The sequence below is a fragment of the Strix uralensis genome, chromosome 2 (genome assembly GCF_047716275.1).
Source record: "Strix uralensis isolate ZFMK-TIS-50842 chromosome 2, bStrUra1, whole genome shotgun sequence".
Taxonomy (NCBI): domain Eukaryota; kingdom Metazoa; phylum Chordata; class Aves; order Strigiformes; family Strigidae; genus Strix; species Strix uralensis.
In genome coordinates this window covers 56,178,192-56,198,752 of record NC_133973.1, presented here as the reverse complement: position 1 = coordinate 56,198,752, position 20,561 = coordinate 56,178,192, and the positions used below count along the sequence as shown (strand labels likewise).

Genomic DNA, 20,561 nt, shown 5'->3' with positions numbered 1-20,561 from the left:
TACATGACAACTTCCTACTTTCAGAGCATCATCATAACAAAAATTGAGGGGAAAAACTAAACTTTAAACTGGAATGTCATGCACAAAGGGAGTTATGTGCTCTCAGCAAGCTCAAGAGTCCAAATTAAAACCACTTGTATTGAGGATGTGTTATACTCTACAGCTGAGCAGATTCAGTGGTTAACTAGCGCTGAAAGGGGGGACCCCACCTTCCCCTCTTACCTTCTGGTACTCCTCTCTTCCTTGTTGTCTGCATTAGCATTTATTTGCTCTTATGGTCAGCTTCTTAACCAGCTCACCCTGCATTAGAAAAATAACTAGCAAAACAATTGTGAGTGTTAAAAATGGAGAGGGTCAGTCCTTCAGCTATCTTATAAAACAAGCCAGAGGCTTCACCAGATACATCTTACCTTCTTTCATCCACAAGCTGTGTAAGAGTTTATGAACATGGTCACTCAAATACATTGTCAGGGCTCATCTCACGCTCGCTTATCAAGATATGATAACTCAACTGTACCTGAATTCTGTAATTCTGTTGAAAGGACCTGAGTCCCCATTTGTTTCATTTGGCACTGAACACTTGAAAATCAAGCTGTATAGGCCTTCAGGAGTGTTTACTGAATCTTTAATAGCATAGCAGCTGGGGTGGGGGAGAGGAGGGGTTCTGACTCTGCTCGCCCTTCCTGGCCCTGACATTTGGTCAATGGGGCGAGGTGTTCTTCAGGAAGCTGCATCTGGAATTCATGCACAATAGCTGAGGCATAAAATATGTAGACTATATGTATTGATTCACAATGGTGCTTTCAGTAGCTATTGGCTAGAATTTGGTTATTAATGCAAGGAGGAAGAAATGGTATTGAAGGGCTTGAATAAAGTATTCTCCTTCAGACTAAAATGTAACATAATACCCAAGTTCTTTACTTGCTGTAAATGAAATCTAAGGGGAGGAAAAAATATATTTGACAAAATTCACCGTAAAATTCCTATTCATATATGAATGCCATCATTGCGAAATGACTTATATCAATACTTTATTTCCCTTCCCTTGATAATAGATGGCCAAATACATTCCAGATGTCAGTATGAAATAAACATTGCAGGAGGTTTTGTTTTCAGATGGAGAAAACCTTACCTTTGTCATGTCTATGCCTTTTCTTTTATTGTTAAACACATGTTATTCCACTGTGGATCTTCTGTTTGTTAATGCTTTTACCTTGCTTTGTTTGTTGTTATCTTTTCTTTCTTACTAGATATCTTGGGGAAAAAAAAATATTACTTTAACTAACTTACCAAAAGAATGAATGCATATCCCACTTTTATAGCCGATTTTAAATGTGCTTTTATCTAAAGGGCGATAATATTTTATGGTGCACTGAATTTTGAATGCTACCATTTCAAAGTGAAGATGAAACTGAGGTGTGCAACTGCATAAAGGTTGTACAGTTCTTTACTTTCAAATGTTCAAAAATCAGAAAGCTAGATTTTTCTCTTATTTACTCTTCATTTTAACTGTAACATTCTAAAGTGCCTAAATTGCCCATTGGAAGACAAGCATAAATACCTATCCGTAAGAGAGTGTTCTCCCTGTTATGCTTACGTACCTATTGATTTTGCCAAAGGAAACATTTGTGACGTTTCTAGCTTTAGGGTTCTTTGTAGTATTTATACGAGTTCAAAATGCGGTTTTAGCAGAACATTTTCTTAAAATGTCAACTGTGGAATTATTCTTACAACTGTTGTTTTGTGTAGTCGTTCAGCATATTGAGAATAAGGGACACTGCTTTTGACTATAAAGCCTGCTACAAAAAACCCCCAAATTAGCTTATGTAATTGCTTGATTTGATGATGGATCCATCTAAAGCCACCTGTGTTTTGTAACCAGTAAATCTTTTTTCCCAGACCTATGTTTTTGTTTCACTGACAGCTTATTTATTCTTAAAATTTTGTTGTCAGTCAGGGCTGCCTAATATTTTCAGCCCCTTGAACCATTCCTCTAATAGGTGGGACGTGAATATATGGCCCTGTTGTCACTAGATAAGCATCTCCCCTTCATTCCCTTCAACTTCTCGCTGCACTTTTGAAATTCCGAGTTAAGATCTGATAGTGGAAGAATGAGGAATGAAAGGATGTTCAACTTCATCAGCTGTACAGGCAGCAAACTCAAGAGCTCTAAAATATTGATTTATTACAAAATGAGAAAGCTGTGAAGACAGATATTGTCCATGTGATAGATAAATGCACTGTAGTTCTTATACAACTACACACTTAGGAGCACTTGCAGTTCTTTAGTTTTAAAAATACACAAAACAAAACAGCACCACCCCAAAAACCAGAAAAAAACAATCCTTTCAAACCCCTCTAAATTTTCTTGTTTTGAAATTTAGAAGAAAAAAAGTTCCAGAAGTCACCAGGCTTCACCTTTTGGTATTTTTCCTCTTAATTGTCTTCATCTTTGTCTCTTCTACATTTTGAAACATATTTATCCTCTTTTAAAGAGTTTCAAATATACAACAGCAGCTGGCCTTGCTAGACAATGAATCTTGGCCAGGAATGGCTGAAGCGGACAGGGACCGTCTTCAGCTCATCAAAGAGAAGGAGGCTCTTCTTCAGGAGTTGCAGCTCATCAGTCAGCAGAGACGATCCCCAGAAGACATTGCACGTTTGGAGGAAGAGAAAAGACGCTTGGAGGATGAAATTCAACGGGCTCGAGCAACATCTGCTCATGGGGCCACTGAAAGGTTTGAGAACATAAATTGTTTTCTCATCTACTGTAATCCATATAGGTAGCTTCAAAAGGAAGAGTAGGGAATTTCACTGTGTTTGAGAAACAAAAAAAAATAAATTAGTAATTTGCCTTCAAAAAAGAGACTGCTCCTGACTGCCATTATTTAATGCTATCTGTCTTGAAGCTTTCTGAATGAGAGTTAAGAGTGATGGCAACTAGTTGGTTCTCTTTTCATTCATCTAAAAAGTATGAATAGGAAGGAGAGATCAGAATAGAGTCATAAAAGATGCTTGGAAGAAGTCTTGATTGATATTGTCTGATAATAGGGACCTGAATAACAGCCCCTGGATAGTGAAAGATTTTTCTGTTATTTTGCAGTGGAGTAATAGTCAACTCCAAAAGCATCAGAACAAAGATCCTTTCCTATATTTGGTTTCTGCCTTGTAACGGGAAAGTGAAATGCTGATGTTTTTACTGCCTTTTGTATGCAATTTTTCCTTTTAATTTGCAATCTCAGCAGTGGGAGCACATCCCAGCTCTGACATTCAGAGAACACAGTAATCAGAGTCATTCTTGAAAACTTAAATTAAATATAAAATTATATGTAAAAACAAACAACCCCCAAAACATATTAATGGAAACACTGTGGTTATTTCAAAGGTGCCCAGTTTTTCCTGTAGCCAAAGAAATGGACAAAACCTCTTCTTGTCACCATAGACTGCTTCCAGTGAAAGCGAGAAAGTGCTTGTTCTTGTTTCCCAGACTTAATTCTCTTAAATAGTGGGAAAAACCCAGGTTTGACATTTGAGGAAAACTATGTGAACCAGCTTTAATGTGATCTGTGTAATGGTTAATATTCACATAATTAGACACTTTTAAAATATTTGGAAGTGACATCCATATACAAATTTTGCGAACTTCAGTTCCTCTGAAAAGACTTACTTCAGACAGTAAATTCGGGCAATAAATAGACAATTCACAGCCAACCTACAGTTCAGTGTTATATATTTTGCCGTTTTTGCAATATCGTTACATTGGCTTTCCAGCTTAAACTGACAAAAAAGGGAGTTCACTTTACACTGCAGTGTAGTAAGTTTTATTTGTTGGTTTTGGGCTCTCATGTTAGGTAGTGCATAGTATGTTGGCAGGAAGGCCAAGCTATTTTTCCATGTAGTTCATGCTGTGGAAACCAGCGTTCCAGTGTGATACTTGATATTTCAAATGCTAGCAAAAAGTTGAGTAGAAGTTAGAATAATATTGAAGGGCACTCTATTTTTGTATAACAAATTGGAGGAAAGATTAACTATTACTAGCCCTAATTTATTTGTTTGTTTCAGGCTCAGGAACAACCAAAACCATTCCTAGTTCTGCTTTTCTATTTCCACTTTCTCCTAATCGTGCAATACAAAAAAGTTTCCTCTTTAAATAATTACCAGTTCTGTTCTGTTACTGAGTTTTAAAGGCAGTGAGTTATGCGCAGATCAGAACTAACTTAAAATCTGTATGACAGAGGTGGGGTTCTTTGTTATTTTTTCCTGTTTGGTTTTTGGTGTGGGTTTTTTTTAAGATTGGCTGGCAGCCTTAGTTGGAGGCATCTCTTGTCCTTTAGCGCAGGTTCCTACCTTACAGCACTGATGACTGTGGAGTGTAGGTTCTCAAGTTTGTTTTTTAAACTAGACGGTGTGGATACTCCTTTCCCCTGTAAGCTTTTAAATCAGTTAAGTTTCTTGCATCCATTTGTCTTTTTCTTTTGGTTCCTGTGTGCGGTGCCTTTGTCATGGAAGTTTACATAGTTGAGCTGCAGCCTTCCTTGTGCTACTTGGTTAACCTGGTCTGGGGTCCACAGAAGCAGGAGAAAAGCTTCAGCGTTGCATGCGCTTGGGTGTGCAGCGTCTGCTGTGTGGTTGCAATGAAGGGAGCCTCCTCAGAGGGCAGTGGGGTTGCTGGAGTGTAGCGCTACAGCCCCTTGCCAGCATATGAATTGATGAAGTTGGAGGCCAAAGAAGTTGAGAGATTTATGTTTTTACTGCTAAGAAAGACATTTTTTTTTTTTTAATATCTTAACCATCCAAAGTTTATTGAAACCAATGCTGCCAGTTTGTTTTATCCAGAAGGACTCCCTTTTTGTTGATACCTCTTTTATCTTGCCCATTAACATGTTGAATTGTAATAGCTGTCTTTGTAGTTGAGGAAGGTCTGAAGCACTCAAATAGTTTTGGTCTGCTTTCTTCAAACTCTCTGTCAGAATCCCAATTTGTGAATGCAGAGGTGGAGCAGTAACTTTCCTGAACGTACAAGTGCACAATACAAAACAGATCACCACCCTGATTTTATTTTGAAGTTCAGTGATTGGGCTTGGAAAAACAATACACCAGGAATACTTACAATTCTGGCTTTAGGAAAAGAATAAATGTGGTATCAATAGATAAAATCTGTTCTTTGAAGTTTTAATAACGTCAGAATACAGAATTTAAAGTATCTTGTAGGTGTAAGAGACTGACAGCATTATAGGTACATTCCATTTGTGTTGTCACAGTGGTACTGAGTAGTTCAGCTGCTTGTTATTAGAATGGGCAAAAAATAAGTTGCAGCAAGAGATTTTTGTCACAGCTTAGTATTCAAAATGCTGTATCACTTGCTTAAATATGATATATAAATGTACTTGAAACACCTAGAATTAGAGCTTAAAGTTGAGTTTTATGGTTACTGCTTAACAGAAGTCCTCCAAAATTTTGGTTTAGTCTTTGAAATTTGACACTAATTAGCTTGGATAATAGGGCTATTTAGAATATTTTTTTCCTGCCAAGGCGATGAAAGTCATAGTAGTTCTCTGTATTTTACTGGCACAATCAGGTTGATGTAAGGGAAAAAAAATATTTTGTACAGTCTGATGTTTTTACTTAGGACTTTTTATGACTTTGCTAATTGCTGCAATTTATTTTCAGCATCATGACTCTTACATTGTGCCTCAATTACTTTTCTTGTCTGGGAATTCTGCTGGAGTCTTGGTTCTTGTGTTCTTGCTGGAATTACCATCACTGCGTATGAGCTGCGTAACTTAAAACATTTCATTAAACAGTGAAACTTCTTTTTATATGCCAGACTGCGATGCAATATTTTTCTGTACTGGGAAAGCTCCTAGCACTTCTTGAGCACTACTGTAATGAAGAAAAATAGTAATATGTATCTGTTTAATTATAGGATACTGTTACAGGAAAAGAGAAATTGTTTGCTTATGCAACTAGAAGAAGCTACGCGTTTAACCTCATATTTACACTCCCAGTTAAAAAGGTGAGTTAGGTAAAACCAGCAGGTTTTGAAGTTTAACTGTAGCAGAGAAGAATATTAATAATCCCTAAAGTTTACCTTTTAATACTTTTATGTATGTGTGCTAAGTAAATCAATTTTTTACTAAATTTACAGAGTTTGGTCTATGGAATGTGATGATTTGGATGGTTTTATAAATAGTATTAGTGATCGCTACTTGGGCTAGATTATTATGTGTATTTGGGAATTTTATATGTTACCTAATTTTTTTAAAAGAAGATATGCACTTAAAACCCATTGCAATATTGTTACAATTTTACTACTGTGAAGATAACATTCTTTTAAGTTCTGTGAGGTTTTAATATTTTAATACCTTTTCCAAAGGAGAGGTTTTTGATCCCTGGTGAGATGACAAAATTTTGCCATTTAAATATGAGAATGTGCTAAGACCCACACAGAAGCCCAGAATGTTTTACATATTCACACTCGCAGCTGCCTTTTTAGATGCAGCTCTTGGGGATTCCTCAGCTCAACACCACGCCAACATCAAAAGCTCACTTCCTGCTGTCTCTCACTTCATCTCTCTCCGTCACTTACATTCTTCTCTCCCTAACTGTCTGAGAGTGGTAAGATGAACTGGAATAGAATTAATCCTAAAGTCTTTTTATTTTGCACTGGAAAAACCTGTGAGAGTGAGGTTTACATAGCAGTTTGTTAGGACTTTTCAAATCCCTTCGCACTTCTTATCCCTGATATGTTTATGACCCATCATTAACGTAAATTCAAGCTGGATCATGGTAATCTACCCTTCCTGGCTTTACATCGAGTCCAACGATCGAGATCCTGCTCTGGCCTCTTTTCTGCTAAAGTGTGGCTGCTTACACGTTGGAGGAAAGGATAGGCTTGTCTTGTTGGACCATATGACTTCAGGAACTTGGTCCTGATTTGGTTGCCACTTGCACTGTTCCAGTAATGTTGTTCTTGAGACCAGGGCAAGAGATGTGAGCTAGACCTTAAAATGCCAAATCATCTCTCTATGTCAACCGTACTGAACACATGTAAAATTGCTTGTGTAACCTGGATTGAGGTTTTTACGTCTGCGCTGGTGTTCCTGATTATATTTGAATGGGCCTTCTTTGTTTTCTCTTTCTTTGCCTGCCGTAGTCTGTCGGCTAGCACCCTCACAATGTCGTCTGGCAGCAGCAGGGGATCCTTGGCCTCCAGTCGAGGATCCTTGGCCTCCAGCAGAGGCTCCCTCAGCTCAGTCAGCTTTACGGACATCTATGGACTTCCGCAGTATGACAAATCAGACAGCGTTACAGACTACGGGCAGCATTTACGCTTTGACATCATTCCCTTTGAGTCTCTCACAAAGGATGTGCCATATGCTGATCCCACTGGACATTCGAATTTCAATAAGCAGCGGAGGTCTCTGGATACTCCGCAGTCCCTGGCGTCCCTGTCATCGCGGTCCTCCTTGTCATCATTGTCCCCTCCAAGCTCGCCTCTGGATACCCCATTTCTCTCTGCATCTCGAGATTCTCCCTTGGCTCAGATGTCAGAAGGCTTTGAGGAGATGGCAAGCATAGGAGCCCTGGAAATGCTCAGGCCTCAGACCGCAGCGCTGGGTGATGATGATACACAAGGAACAAGCTCATCTCAGACATCCACTTACCCTGTGGACAATGAAGGACTGCGAGAAATGGGACCACAACTGACTGCTGTCCAAACTGGTGGAGGTGAGTTTCTGGACATTATTGTTTTGTCACATTATTACAGAAAATGTCACACAGACCTAAGCATACTAGCATGGCAGAGATTGTTCCTCAGTTTGGCTTATTTTACTTCCATCAGTTAAAAATTACATGGTAGGTGTTAGCTGAAAAAAAAACCAACCACCCAAAAAAAACCCCCAACAAAACTCCAAACTTTAGATTCAGATCAAAGAGGTGAAAGAGTAGAGAAATCCTTGTAAATAGATCTTAAAATAGTGGTGAATTGGGTGGAAGAAAGGGAATGAAATATAGACATTCTTTGGAGGGTGGTGCACAAAGGAATAAATATTTTGGTCTTGGATTGGTAATTAGTAAAAAAAAAAAGCATGGTTTAGTTACTTCTGAGGCCCCCAGTTGTGCCCATATTGCCATTATTCTGATAATTTAGAGCAACACAAACCCAGGGGAGATAGGAAAAAAACCCAACAACCTACCCCCAAACCACCCCACTCCCCCCCCCGCCCCCCAACCACAACACCAGGCATGAGGTGATGCTGCCAACAGTGCTTGAAGGCTGGCTGACTCCATGCTGAATTCATACACACCCCAGACCAGGTTCCCATCTCCGAGTTCTGCGATGGAGCAGAAGCCACAGTGCATGGCAGTCATGAGTGCATGGTGCACTGTGCTCATGAGTAGAGTGCTTCGTCAGCCAAAGAGCATCTTTTGTAGGGGGTGTGTGAGAAGTTAAGGATCCACTTGAGTGGTTGTCTGGGAGAACCTGTGCTCTGTGATCGCAGAGGAGCAATGTGTGCAGTTACCATGGCACAAATACTGTTGAGTTTTCTTTTCCTGCTTGACTATGAAGTTTATGGACTTGCTTTAGCTTTCGTTGGTGGAATCTTCTGAGGCACTACAGGTGAGAAACAAATTAGAAAGATCAAAAGAGGAAACAGAATCCTTTTTAAAGAACAAAAGAAATTTAAAAACCTGAGCATACAGGCACACGAGAAATTTCTTTTCCTGTTTTCATCAGTCAGACGAAGAACTGCTGTCAAAGTGAAAGAGTATTCTACTTCATGATGATGTTGGCTTGCTTGTATTTCTAATAAAACCATACCAGTAGAGAAGGGCTTTTGGAGAATATTTTTAATATTAAAGATTGTAATTCCCATCCCATTTCTGTATCTAGAATTCTGTGTTAGCAATTGCATAGAATGTTGCATTCAGGACTTACAACATCAGGAGTAATGTGAAATATAACTAAAGAGTGTATCATGTTATCTTACTAAAATCTTATTTGTCAAGTGATAATGAGAAGGAACATTGACAGTGTCTAAGGAAAAGATTTCAGCTTTTTATTTTTGAAGAGAAAATGTCACCACTGTGGTAAAAAGCCAGTATTGCTGAAACAGCATTTGAGTCTAGACTCACCTACTTTTCTTAATGCAGCTAGCATTGCCTGAAGATACTGCTGCAGAATTTACATTTACTAGATGTAAACATTTCTAGTGCCCATATTGCAGCTTTCAGACCAAAATAAACAGAATTCCAGAGACCAACATGTAAGCTTGTGCTTAAATTAGTGCCATGAAGAGGCTTCCTGAGGCTTTCTTTAAACCTCAGATCAGACCACAGTATGTCTTCACCCATTGTGGTGAGTGAAACTATGTTAGTAGTTCATATTTAGCTCATATGTGTTTCCTAGAAGTGAAGGCCTGGTCTGAGGGCCTAGGGAGCAATAGGATGAGGGTCAAATTCCTGCTTTGGTTTTCTTTTTCTCCGTTCTCTGTCACATTTCTACACATTTCACGTTTCTCTGAAAACCTCTGGCAGAACATGCCTGTGCTACATGTCACTGCACCCAGCTCCAGCTCCTGATCCAGGGATTACAACTTTTCTCTGTGTACAACAGAGTGCTTTGTGATGCTTTTTAAGGGAGAATTTATGGTTAAAAGGTAGCCAGGCTGTCTTTTTTTGAGTTGTTGGTTTGGGGGTTTTCTTTTTTAAATATTTGAATTTGAAAACAATTGCTCAAGAAAAATTTGTTTAACCTTTCTGATTTTTGGCTGGAGTTATGACTGCTTTGAACCCCACACTCACTAGCTGGTGAGTTTGCAATTGTAATACAGTTGTTTGCAAGTAGCAGTTGAAAGTTTCGAAGTTATTTTGGTTTTGTACTCTTTCCTTGAAGAATTTGATGGACCATCAGGCTTAGTATATATCTCAGTTTGGGAACCCCCAGATGTTGCGGGGGTTTTGGTTTTCACTGGAGTACTATGCAGTGTGCTTTGCTGCTGCCACCCAATGGTCTGGTAGCATAATGCGACGCTGGAAAACCAGGAAGTCTCAGCTCGGGAGAAATCTTTTGCCTGTTCCTTCACTAGACAAAACATGAGGTAATTTTTGCAAATTCTGGGGGCCGGGAGAGTTAACACTGAATAAACTTACACATACTTTGCACTGAAGCAGCACTTGAGCAAGTTCAAGGAGTTCTTCAGGAACTGCAGTTTTGATTATCAGTTGCTGATGGGCGGTTACTGTTCTGCATCTGTCTTGGGGACATACTGTGAAATACGTTAGCATGTGTGAATGGAGGGAATATGCCTGGCAGATTAAATCCATCGTATTTATAAAGCTGAGAGTGGAAGGAAACATGTTAATAAAATACTGGGCTTTAATATCTTATCCAACTCTTCCTCTCTATCCTAAAATAATTCTTCAAATGCTAAGTTTCCTTTAATGCCTAAATAATCTCTTGTTTGCAAAATATTGTTATAGATCTAAAAGGTGATTTATCATTGTGTGCTTTTCCTTTTGTCTTGTTTCTCATGCGGCACAACAGAAAAATTCACTGTAAGTGAACCTGAATTACTTATTGTGCTGGTTTTGCCTGTAATTCCCAGTGTGTTTTTCTGTGTGAAGTGTTAGTTGTGGTTGTTTTGGGTTTTGTGGTTGGTTTTTTTTTTTTTTGAGTTGCATGTGAAGAAACAGGAGATTTTGCTACATTTGGGTTTGCTTGATGGGTGTGTTTGATATTGTTCTGTACCTGTTTAATCATTATGGTGTACTTAAGTTTTGTTACGTCAACTAAATGGCTCAATTCATGGCTGTAGTTAAAGTCCTGGAAGAAGCGTTCTGCGAGCTTCAGCTTTATTATATCGTAGTAATGCCCACAGCATCATGGTAGGTAAGGTTTGTTTGTGTCTGTGATTTAGTTTTTATAAGATTGTTTGACTCTTTTATTAGTGCATTTTGAGCTGATGTGCAGTATTTGTACTCTCCTAAGCTTGTGAAAAATGCTTTAGATTTATTTATGTATTTTTTTAGCTAATGAAATCTTGGACATCAAAATTTCCTTTGAAGTTCACTTTTTCAAGTAATGAGACCTGAGAATATTCTTTTAATCAGGACGGTCTTATGTTTATCAAGCTTTGGCACCCAGTAGTTCTGGAAACTCATATCTATTGTTCACTGATTTTGTTATTTAAATAAGAAAATGAAAGGCAATTGTGTCTATCTTAGAAACTTTATTTTTAAACAATTTTTTAGCTTCCAGCATTGGAAGGTCTGTAACCTGTGCTAAAACCTTGTTCTGTTTAAAACAAAATTTGATGTCTGTCATCTTGACCAATTTTTCCTGCTGACTTTTTTTCCTAGTCAAGGGCATGTTTTGGTGTTTGCGTCTCTCCAGATTTGCTGGGATTGACCAGATGTTATCAGATACTTCTATGGCCTGCAGGCAGTGAGCAGATAATTGTCAAGTTACAACACTGTTGTAACATGTCAGTTTTTCATGACATTATATTGGTGCTTCAGACCAATTTTTCTTTCCAGACAAATTGGGAATGTGACCACTCTCCTTTGGAGGTTCTTTTGTCGGCTACATCTATACAGTGTTCACATACAGGGGTGAGCCAAAGGCTTATTTACAAAAAGAAGTCATCCTAGTGTAGCTTGTTGAAGTTAGTACATAAATTACAGAAGCACTTTCACACAAAATGTATATGCTTTTGTGAAGTTCAGCCTCTTTCCAGTGAGGTAAAATTATTGGGAAACTTTCATATTAAAAGATGTCTCTACAGAGTGCCAGTTTTGATTCTGCGTAAATACCAGTGACAGAACTCAGAGGTGGGCTCACCAAATAAAAAGTTCTTAAAAAAAACCTCCAAAGAAAGACAAAAAACAACAACCAGAAGACACCCCCCCCCCCCCCCCCCCCACTTTGTACAAGTAATATGGAGGAGAGAGTGGTTCAAATACAGTTTCCTTGCTTTCTGTGACCTACCTTGAATTTAGCTCTCATTTGTGGTGAGGATGACAGGAGTAACACTGTATGACATGTGAAGTACAATAAGGGTGGGATGCTGTAATTGGAGGTGGGAGGGAAGGGTGGCTCTTTCTCCAGGCACAGAGAGAAATGCAGATTGGGCTGTTCCTGGTCAGCAGATAAATTTCCTGCATAGTTGAAGATGATAAAATCCTTCATTGAATTTGGAGGGGAGGTCCATAGGGCTACTTATGGATCCAAAAGGACAGAGAACTGGCTCTACTGATAAACAGAAATCTTAACTCCAAACAGGACCCTGTGATTTTTGGAACATCTTTTGGGATTTTGTACTGTCAGTGGCCTGATAACAGGAATGTACCTCATGCTGGCACAGGACTGCTGGGCTCAGCGCATCCTGTCTGACAGTCCCACATAGGTTAAAGCTAACCTTAGTCAGACACTTCTGTTGACAACAGTGGTGTGGTTGTGTTAATTTGGGGGACTTTTATCAAGCTTCCTGATGTCCTGTCTTGGTGGTGCTTGGGTGGGAGGTGAGATGAGTCCGGGTGCTCACTTGTCTGTACCTCAGCTGGGCTCTGCAGGTGCAGCTCAGGCCGTGGGCTGGCGTTCTGCTGAAGGAAACTTAACTGATTGGGTACCAGCATTTTATTTTTGATGCCTTAAGATAATGTGTAACAGAGGAACTTAACAAGTTGTTACTTTGAGTAAGACATGTTTCATCCTTAGTCGGGGACAGTAAGCTGTAAATGTCAGCTGGTGCTTGTCTCCCCTGCAGTGTGCACTGTGCTGCTGTCACTCCAAATGCTGTCTGCTGAAACTTTTGATACTTCCATGCTGTCTTAAGTTACTGAGCATGAGTAGAAGCAAATAAGATGCTTTCTCCACTTCTGAAGTGGCATCTCTTTGCCATTGCTTTTCTGCTTTGAGGACAGTCATCGAGCCTTAAGCAAAAGAGAGGAAAGTTGGTAAAAGTTCTTCACTGCACAGTGAAGAAACTGCACTTCCACAAGTCTGTTTAATGGTTCTCTCTAGGACTTGAAAAACAACCTCAATTAGGAGCTATCATTGAAGTGTTGAAACCTTACCTATGCAATTCTTGAGCATTACCACTTGTGCGTGTACTTCAAAGGATTAGTAGCTGCTACACCTACTTGTCCCTGCAAAACTTGATATATAACATGATTTTTTTTTGATACACTTACAACATGAAAATGATTGCTGAGTTGCTATTCATGGTGTTGCTGGTGATTCAGGGAAAGGTGGAAGGAGGGGGTTGAATATTGCTTCCTCCTCCCACAGTCAGTTTTTAGAGTAATTCACCAAGAATTTGAAAAAACAGTGGTCTGAGTGAGTTGGAAAGCACTGGTTCTTTTTGATAATGTCTCTCAGACTGTAAATAAAAGCTGCTATTATGCGATGGTATAAACAGTATGCTTTGAGACTTTGTATTAGGAAACAAATGAGAACAAAACCTTACATTGTGTTATCAGATAATTTCTTAAAAGAATTAGTCTCTGTGTTTGTTTTCAACCTATTGTATATTCAGTAGGTAAATCTTTAAAAGTTTAGGATATCATGTATACATATGTTGAATTAATGTAACTCTTCCTCCAGGAGGGATTATTTTACCAGAAAAGCATTTAATAACAATGCAATTGGTTTATGCTTACTCTTGTCAGAGAGAAATTAGCCACAAACTTCCTTCCTTAATTCTCCCACAGATCATCTCCGGACAATTGTGTTCTAGGTTTTTAACTTAGATGAAAAAGCAGTGAACTGTGTTTGTGCCATTTTGCTGCTAGAACAATAAATGTTTCTTGTTTAATTTTTAAGAGATTGCCTTGAGCTGATGTTGTCTTCACTTTTTTCTCTGTGACAGCTGTAACTCTGCGAGGAGACAGTGGTAGAAGATCGGAGAGGAGAGCCAGGCGAGTTTCAGCATGTCTCTCAGATCATTCACTGGCTAGTGACAGTGGCGTGTTTGAAGCTTTAAGCAAAAGGTCAGGTGTATAAATGCATAGTAAGCTGGAAATATTCCTGTTTTACCACATGGTCCCAAAGAATTTGTTGTAAATTTCTGAATATGCTTTCAAAATTGGTAGTTCTTAATAACATAAAAATATTAGGTTGCATGTTTTAAAGGAAAGAAGCTTTTTACATGCAGTTCCACTGTCATCTTTGCAAGTGCCAAGTCCCTTTTGCTTTATTGTCTCTTAACATCTCAACACCATATAATTCTCCCTTGAAAGATAGTTTCCTCAGCTTATTAGTCGTAAATCAGTAGTTTTATTTCAACCGTCTATAGCAAAATAAAATTATACAGTGTGACTTACAATTCTGTGTAGCATGTGATAGAAGCATAACTGCAAGGAAGAGAAATATATGAACTGCTGAATACTTAAAAATGTGTAGTTTGACCAAGTGATGGAAGGCTGGATAAAGACATGTTACTTTATACAATTGTTTTAACACAGTAGGCAGTAACTGGAAAGAAGATAAGGTTTTGAGGATGGTAAAGAGAAATGGAAGACAGAATAAGTATAAAAATAATCTATATACCTTGAAAGAGGTATTCTAATACCTCAATTTTTAAAATTGTGAATTGCTACTACTGTGTGTTATTAAATAGATACCTCAATTCCTTCTATATTACTAGTCCCTTCTGTATTACCAAACAATTGCTTATATCTATAAATCACAAAATAAATGTCATTTCATTATGTTTTAACAGCTTAGATCAGTATGTAGTTTACAGTACTTTCTGTTCCTGCAGGAATGAAGATCTGGAAGAGCCTGTTTATGGTGATGCTGCCAGTAATGAAGAACCACAAATACATGTTGGATTTCTGTGAGTAGTTACTCCTCTTTCTCCCTGTCAACTCAGCAGGAATTGCTCACTACTTTTCTGGTTTTTTAGGTTTTTAATAAAACTAAATTGCAGTGGATGGTTTTAAGAAGTTTCTGAACTGACAGCCAAAGTTTAGTGGACGTGCAGATTAGTCAGTCACATGCCACTTTGTGTTGTGGATGTGCCTTAACCACAGTTTATTCAGTGTCCTTTCAATGCTGGCTGATAAAAGGGCCTTCATTACTTCTTTCAGTAGCATGTATTTTCATTGTCTGGGTCATCAGTGTGAGTATGGGTACAGGGATACATCTTTTTATGCCACATAAAGGAGGATTACCTTAGGAAAGTCACAGGTGAAGAGACACAAATACAAATACAGTTCCCAAATACAGCTTTGAAATCCTGTGCTTAGAGCATGCTATTGTTGGTAGTGGGAGTAGTGTGGGGAAGGGCAGATTACAGCAGTGCAAGACAGGATGTCATACTTTAGACAGCCCTCCAGAATTGTCTCTACCCCTTGGAAAATTAATTCCCAATCTCTACCAGGTTTGTTAGTTCCATTTCAAAATTCATGCTGATGTGAAAGGGTAGATTTTTTTTTTTATTATTTTCATTAACCCACGAAAATAATGCAGACTGATTTGTCTAATGTAACTGATATGTTGTTACACATGTGTGTACACACACACATGCATGCGGTGTAACTGTTTAAACCAAGGAATATATAGTCTTTCATCTCTATCTCTTAAGCAAAGTATTGATGCTTGGTGACTAACACAGAAAATTTGTTTTCCAGGCATGACAGTGGAAACGAATGTCTGTTAGTCCATGTATTACAGCTGAAGAACTTTACTAGTCTAGTTGTTAAAGAAAACTGCAAAATGTAAGCTTAAATTTCACCCAAAGTCTGATCATTGCTTGTTTTGTGCCACAGTTGTAAATACTACAGATTTGTTTACTTTCATGCAAAATTAAGCCATTTCTGGAGAAGATGGTATCACTTAATTTACATGAGGAAAGGGTCAGTTTTATAGACACTAAGTGTCCCTTTTATAGAACGTCTGTGATAATGGTCAAGTAACAAGTGTAGTCTCTAATGACCCATGTTCTTACATGTTTATTATGTACAGGAGAGTTTGCTCAAAAATATCAGTCATGCTTCCATCACCCCATGCCTTCTGGCCAAAAAAGTGTCTACATTATTTGCAGTATTCCAGAAATATTATTTCCTGTACAACTTCTCTATAGCTTATCTGTGATGTATCCCAGAGTAAGCTTAGTGCAATTTTTTTCAAATTCGTACAGCAACATCTTATTAATCAGTAAGAGAGATATGTTACACGTTACCTTAAAAAAAAAACCAACCCAAACAGCAAAACCAAAACCTAAACCAACACACACCAACAAAAAAAACCCTATCTAGGACATCTGCAGACTTTTGTGGCCATTACAGGTCTCCTTGAATATCTGTGAAACACCTTCCAAAGATAATTTTAACACAGATACTAGCTGAGAACCGGTACGAACAATTGCATTTCTTAACCTCTGTTGGCCTGTGCTACTTTTTCAAATTCTATATGCATTATATAGAATGTTACTTAGTTTATTATAACAAATGTTTCTTTAAAAATGACAGTTGCCATAAAACACCGTTTTATCTAGTGATGTGTATCTTAACATATTTGGAAGGAGTTTGATATGTAAAAATGGTTCGTGTTTATGTCTGGGAGAGGTGGTTTGAAAACTGAAAAATGGAGGTGTGATAACACTGTTCTATTGTAAAATAAGTCATTCTGTAGGAGTTGTTAAATTGACATACAGCTCACTGAATGAATTGGTCTTTTTTGAGAACACTTGATCTTGCTAACCCTGCAAACCTCTAGTGGAAATTCTTCATATAGGTCAGTGCATTAGTGTTGGTCATTTGCTTTGTTTTCACTGTGACTGCAAGGACACACAATAGGGAAAAAATGTATTAAGTACTCAGCCATGTTGCTTTATGAAATAAGCATCATCTGAAGAAAGTAAAGTAGAGTAACCAAAGAAAAAGAGTACTCCAGATGGTTTGTTGGACATTGTCATCAAGGCAGTCAGGCATCTAAACAGCTCTCAAAAAGGCAGTTCTGTTCCCCATCCTTCCCAGTTATCTACCTGAGCTGGAATCAAGAAATTGCATGGCTGCACGGTAAATCAATTGGTATGACTGGTCAAAAAGGTTTCTTACCAAAACCAGAAGCTTTTAGCCAGTTTAATGAACTCCTCCATGCAACTGTATGTTCCTTGAATCAGTTGCTGGGGGCAGTGAGGAGGAGGTTACCTGCAGCAGCCAGTGAGCAGAGGAGTTGGATTGCTCCCTTTTTACAGCACGTGAAGCTGTTTAGCTAACTGATGCTCCACACTCCAGAGCTGCAGTTCCACCATAGTGAGCTCTTCCAGTTGTCCTCTAAGCGTTTATTGGCCTGTTAGTGTCAACCCCTCTCTGATGGTGGCATAAGAGTTCATGCAGCCTTGTAGTCGAGTGAGCCTCTGAGCAGAATTTTTTTTTTTAATCCTTGAGCCTTTTCCTTTTTTTTTTTTGCTAGGTTAGGTTTTTAACCCAGATAAGTTTTGTGATCTAGTTCACAACACAGTTACATGAAGCTGTTTGATGTCACAAGGGAAGGTATGGCAAAAAATAGGATATTGCAGGGGCTGGACAAGCAGTCAGAACAGGGAGAACACAGAAACACTCCTCTAAGTAGCAATGCTGCCTTCTGTAAGATTAAAATTGTTGTGGATTTTGTTTTTGACTTGGAGTCTCAAATAGAGATGGTGCCAGATTCTTAAATTTGGGTTTTTTTAAGATGGTGGATGGATGCAATGATTACAGGTTTCTTTTGCTATCCTTTTGTGCTGAGTTTCTTAAGGGGGGAAAAAAGGTATGCTTAGCGGTTGGAAGAAAGAAATGGGTAAGTGACACTTCTGGGGCAATTCAGTTGCCTAAGCGCAGGCATGTGTTTCCATTTGAAATACCACAGCATAGTGCCTGGCCTCCAGCTGCTGCTGCTCAGGGAAAGCCTGTAGCTCTCCCATAGATCCTATGTCATATTTGCTGGCCCCATGTAGATGCCTTAGATACCTCAGGGCATCTCAAGTGCCACTTGAGTTAAAAAAAATCTAGTTAGATAGTGTTTCCAAATCAGCTTTCCAATTCTTCTGTGTTAAGAATACAAAGTAAATTCCTGTAACGAGGAGATCCCAGAGCAGATTCTTCATGTAGAAGTTACACTGATGTTTTTGCTTAGCTTCATTTTGAGAAATGCAAAATAGCTTTCTTTGTCTGAATTGTGCTATTTGTCTATTTTGCTGTTCCCAGTCATGTGAGAGTTTATTTGCCACCACTTGAGTCAGGCACACCAACCACTTACTGCTCTAGAGCTTTGGAATTCCAAACACCATTAATATTTAATGAAGTTTTCCGAATCCCCGTGCATTCAAGTGTTTTGAAATTAAAATCACTGCAGCTGTATATCTGTTCTGTTGACCATCAGCAACAAGAAGAACTATTGGTAAGTGGTCCTTTTTTTTAAAAGCTATGCGATATGGGAAACTAAAGTTACTTGAGGAATAACTTTTAAGATTCAAAAGAAAAAGTGAAGACTTTATTTTTCCATAAGAAGCACTGATAGAGTTACATTTTAATGTGTCAGTTTGTTCACATACGTAAGTATAGTTCTGTTAATAAAAAAGGTGGGATTTTTAAAAACTTGAATTATGTGCATTTTAGGTTACATAAACTCTTGGAAGTGATTAGCAAAATTAATAGAGGTTGAGAATTGGAGCATTTTAGGCAGTGTTGAAAGTAATGTTATCTGTACTACAGTTTACTGTTACATTGCAGAGGCATGAAAATTGATGTAAGGTTTACATTCATTGCTGTGGGATTTAATAGATATGGAGTTAATTTTTTATTTTATTTAATGCTTTCTTACAAATGTCTACTTTGGGGAAAGTTGGAAAATCTGTCATTGCTACATTTTAGTGCTAGAAGGAAAGCATTGTGTAAAAAAAAAAAAAAAATATATCTGCCCCAAAGAGTTAATCTGACAGCTTTTAGACTACAGTGTGCTCAAGGCTTCTGTTTCTGCATCGCACTGTAGCACATGCATGATGAATCAGTGTCATTAAAATAGTTTCCTAATAAAAAGATAACAAATAAAAACTCCTTGTTGCTATATAAGCCTATCAAAGTAGTTATGAGGTACAGGCATCTCACTGTTACACTGGACTGTGGATAGGAGGTGTTTATTTGAGCACACTGGGTCAAGAATGCATGTTTGTTAGTCCACCCTTAAAACTAGGTAGCATCTTCTATAAACAGTGGTCTTAATGTTGACAGAAGTGGACACAAGGTCTTGTTCACAGTAGGAAATTTTGTCATTTTTGCACTACAACATAATGAAAGAGAAAGCATTTCAAGAAGGGGCTGGATATATTGGTGTAAAATGCTTTATACTGATATAGCGTCTTCCTCTGGGATGCTAAAGAGCTATTTCAGTGTAAAGCATCTTTATGTTGATGCAAATGTGTCTAAGTTTAGGGTGCTTTTATTTTAACTGCTGTTACTGAACTAGCAAAAAAATGATAGATAGGTCTTCAGGTTAGGTTGGTAGGAATTTTTTCTCTTTCATAGTCTTGGTGTAGTTTTGTCAGAAATATCTTTGTCTACAGTAGTTGGTAACATACTTTAGGGTAAGTTAACTGCTACTCGAAGAGAGAAACAATGCCATGTTTTCTTAAGGTAGATGCATTGAAGTATGTATTTAAACATCATAATTGCCCTCTTTTACTGTAAATTGAAAATAATTGAGAAACCATTTGCTACCTCTCTTTGGAACTGCTTTGATGGCCTCTATCAACAAGGCCTCTGTCTTTTGAAATCTCCCCCACTGAGATTACAGTTTTTTCCATCTATTTAATCATCCATATATTTCTGCAGTTCTTGATGACTGATTTATTTTCAATTAGATTATGCCAGTTTAATGCTTTCTTAAATGCAGAAGCCAGGCTGGAGTTTATCCTAAGTTATACAAATATTTGTACATAGCAAAGAATGGGGGGAGGGGGGGGAAATAAATAAAGAAATATTCTGGCAAATAGTTCTAAACTTCACTTACACAGAGAAGTAAATCTACTAAATTTGTGGGATGGTCTTTCCATTCCCTCAACCTTTTACTCATATGTCCTGCCTTGCTGAAAGATCTTTTTCTGTTTTCCTACAGCTTTCTGAAACTGTGCTTCCTTAAGTTGGCTTATTTCTTCCCTGGTGGCCTCATCAATGTTGAGATAAGGGAGTTATTTTCCATTATTAGCATATATAGCTCATGTTAAAACATCAAAGAAATGCTATTGCCTTTCTTGCGATCACATGACATTGCTGTTGCACTCCCAGTTTCTGGTCTTTTACAGCCCTGACCAATTATTCCCTGGGTCTTAATTTATTTGAACTCTTCTCGAGTGTAACATTTGTCTTTTTGCATTTCATGTTTTTATTTCAGAACACCTGCCCTATTTTTTAACATAATTCAAAATTCTGATCCTTTTCTCATAAATTTTACAATCCTTCTGTTTGACATCACCGAGAGATTCTTAATTGCTTTTACTCTTCCACCATCCAAGTTGTTAACAAAGGCATCAGAGCAGGCACATGACAGACTGCTAGCAGATGCTCCTTGG

At 38.2% G+C, this 20,561-nt stretch overlaps 1 protein-coding gene across 5 annotated transcripts in view; it reads left to right on the top strand.

The window, feature by feature from the left end:
* The window catches only part of WWC3 (WWC family member 3), a 103,142-nt gene that overhangs the window by 70,443 nt on the left and 12,138 nt on the right, over positions 1 to 20,561 (top strand). For 4 of the 5 annotated variants that reach the window (XM_074858832.1, XM_074858830.1, XM_074858829.1 and 1 more), the window contains exons 9-15: positions 2,496 to 2,738; positions 5,927 to 6,016; positions 7,157 to 7,731; positions 13,878 to 13,998; positions 14,772 to 14,846; positions 15,643 to 15,729; positions 18,202 to 18,394. In XM_074858832.1, the coding sequence (XP_074714933.1) occupies positions 2,496 to 2,738; positions 5,927 to 6,016; positions 7,157 to 7,731; positions 13,878 to 13,998; positions 14,772 to 14,846; positions 15,643 to 15,729; positions 18,202 to 18,394 (1,384 nt within the window). The remainder of the gene's footprint in view (positions 1 to 2,495; positions 2,739 to 5,926; positions 6,017 to 7,156; positions 7,732 to 13,877; positions 13,999 to 14,771; positions 14,847 to 15,642; positions 15,730 to 18,201; positions 18,395 to 20,561) is intronic. The other variant, XM_074858831.1, reaches the window with a different exon arrangement.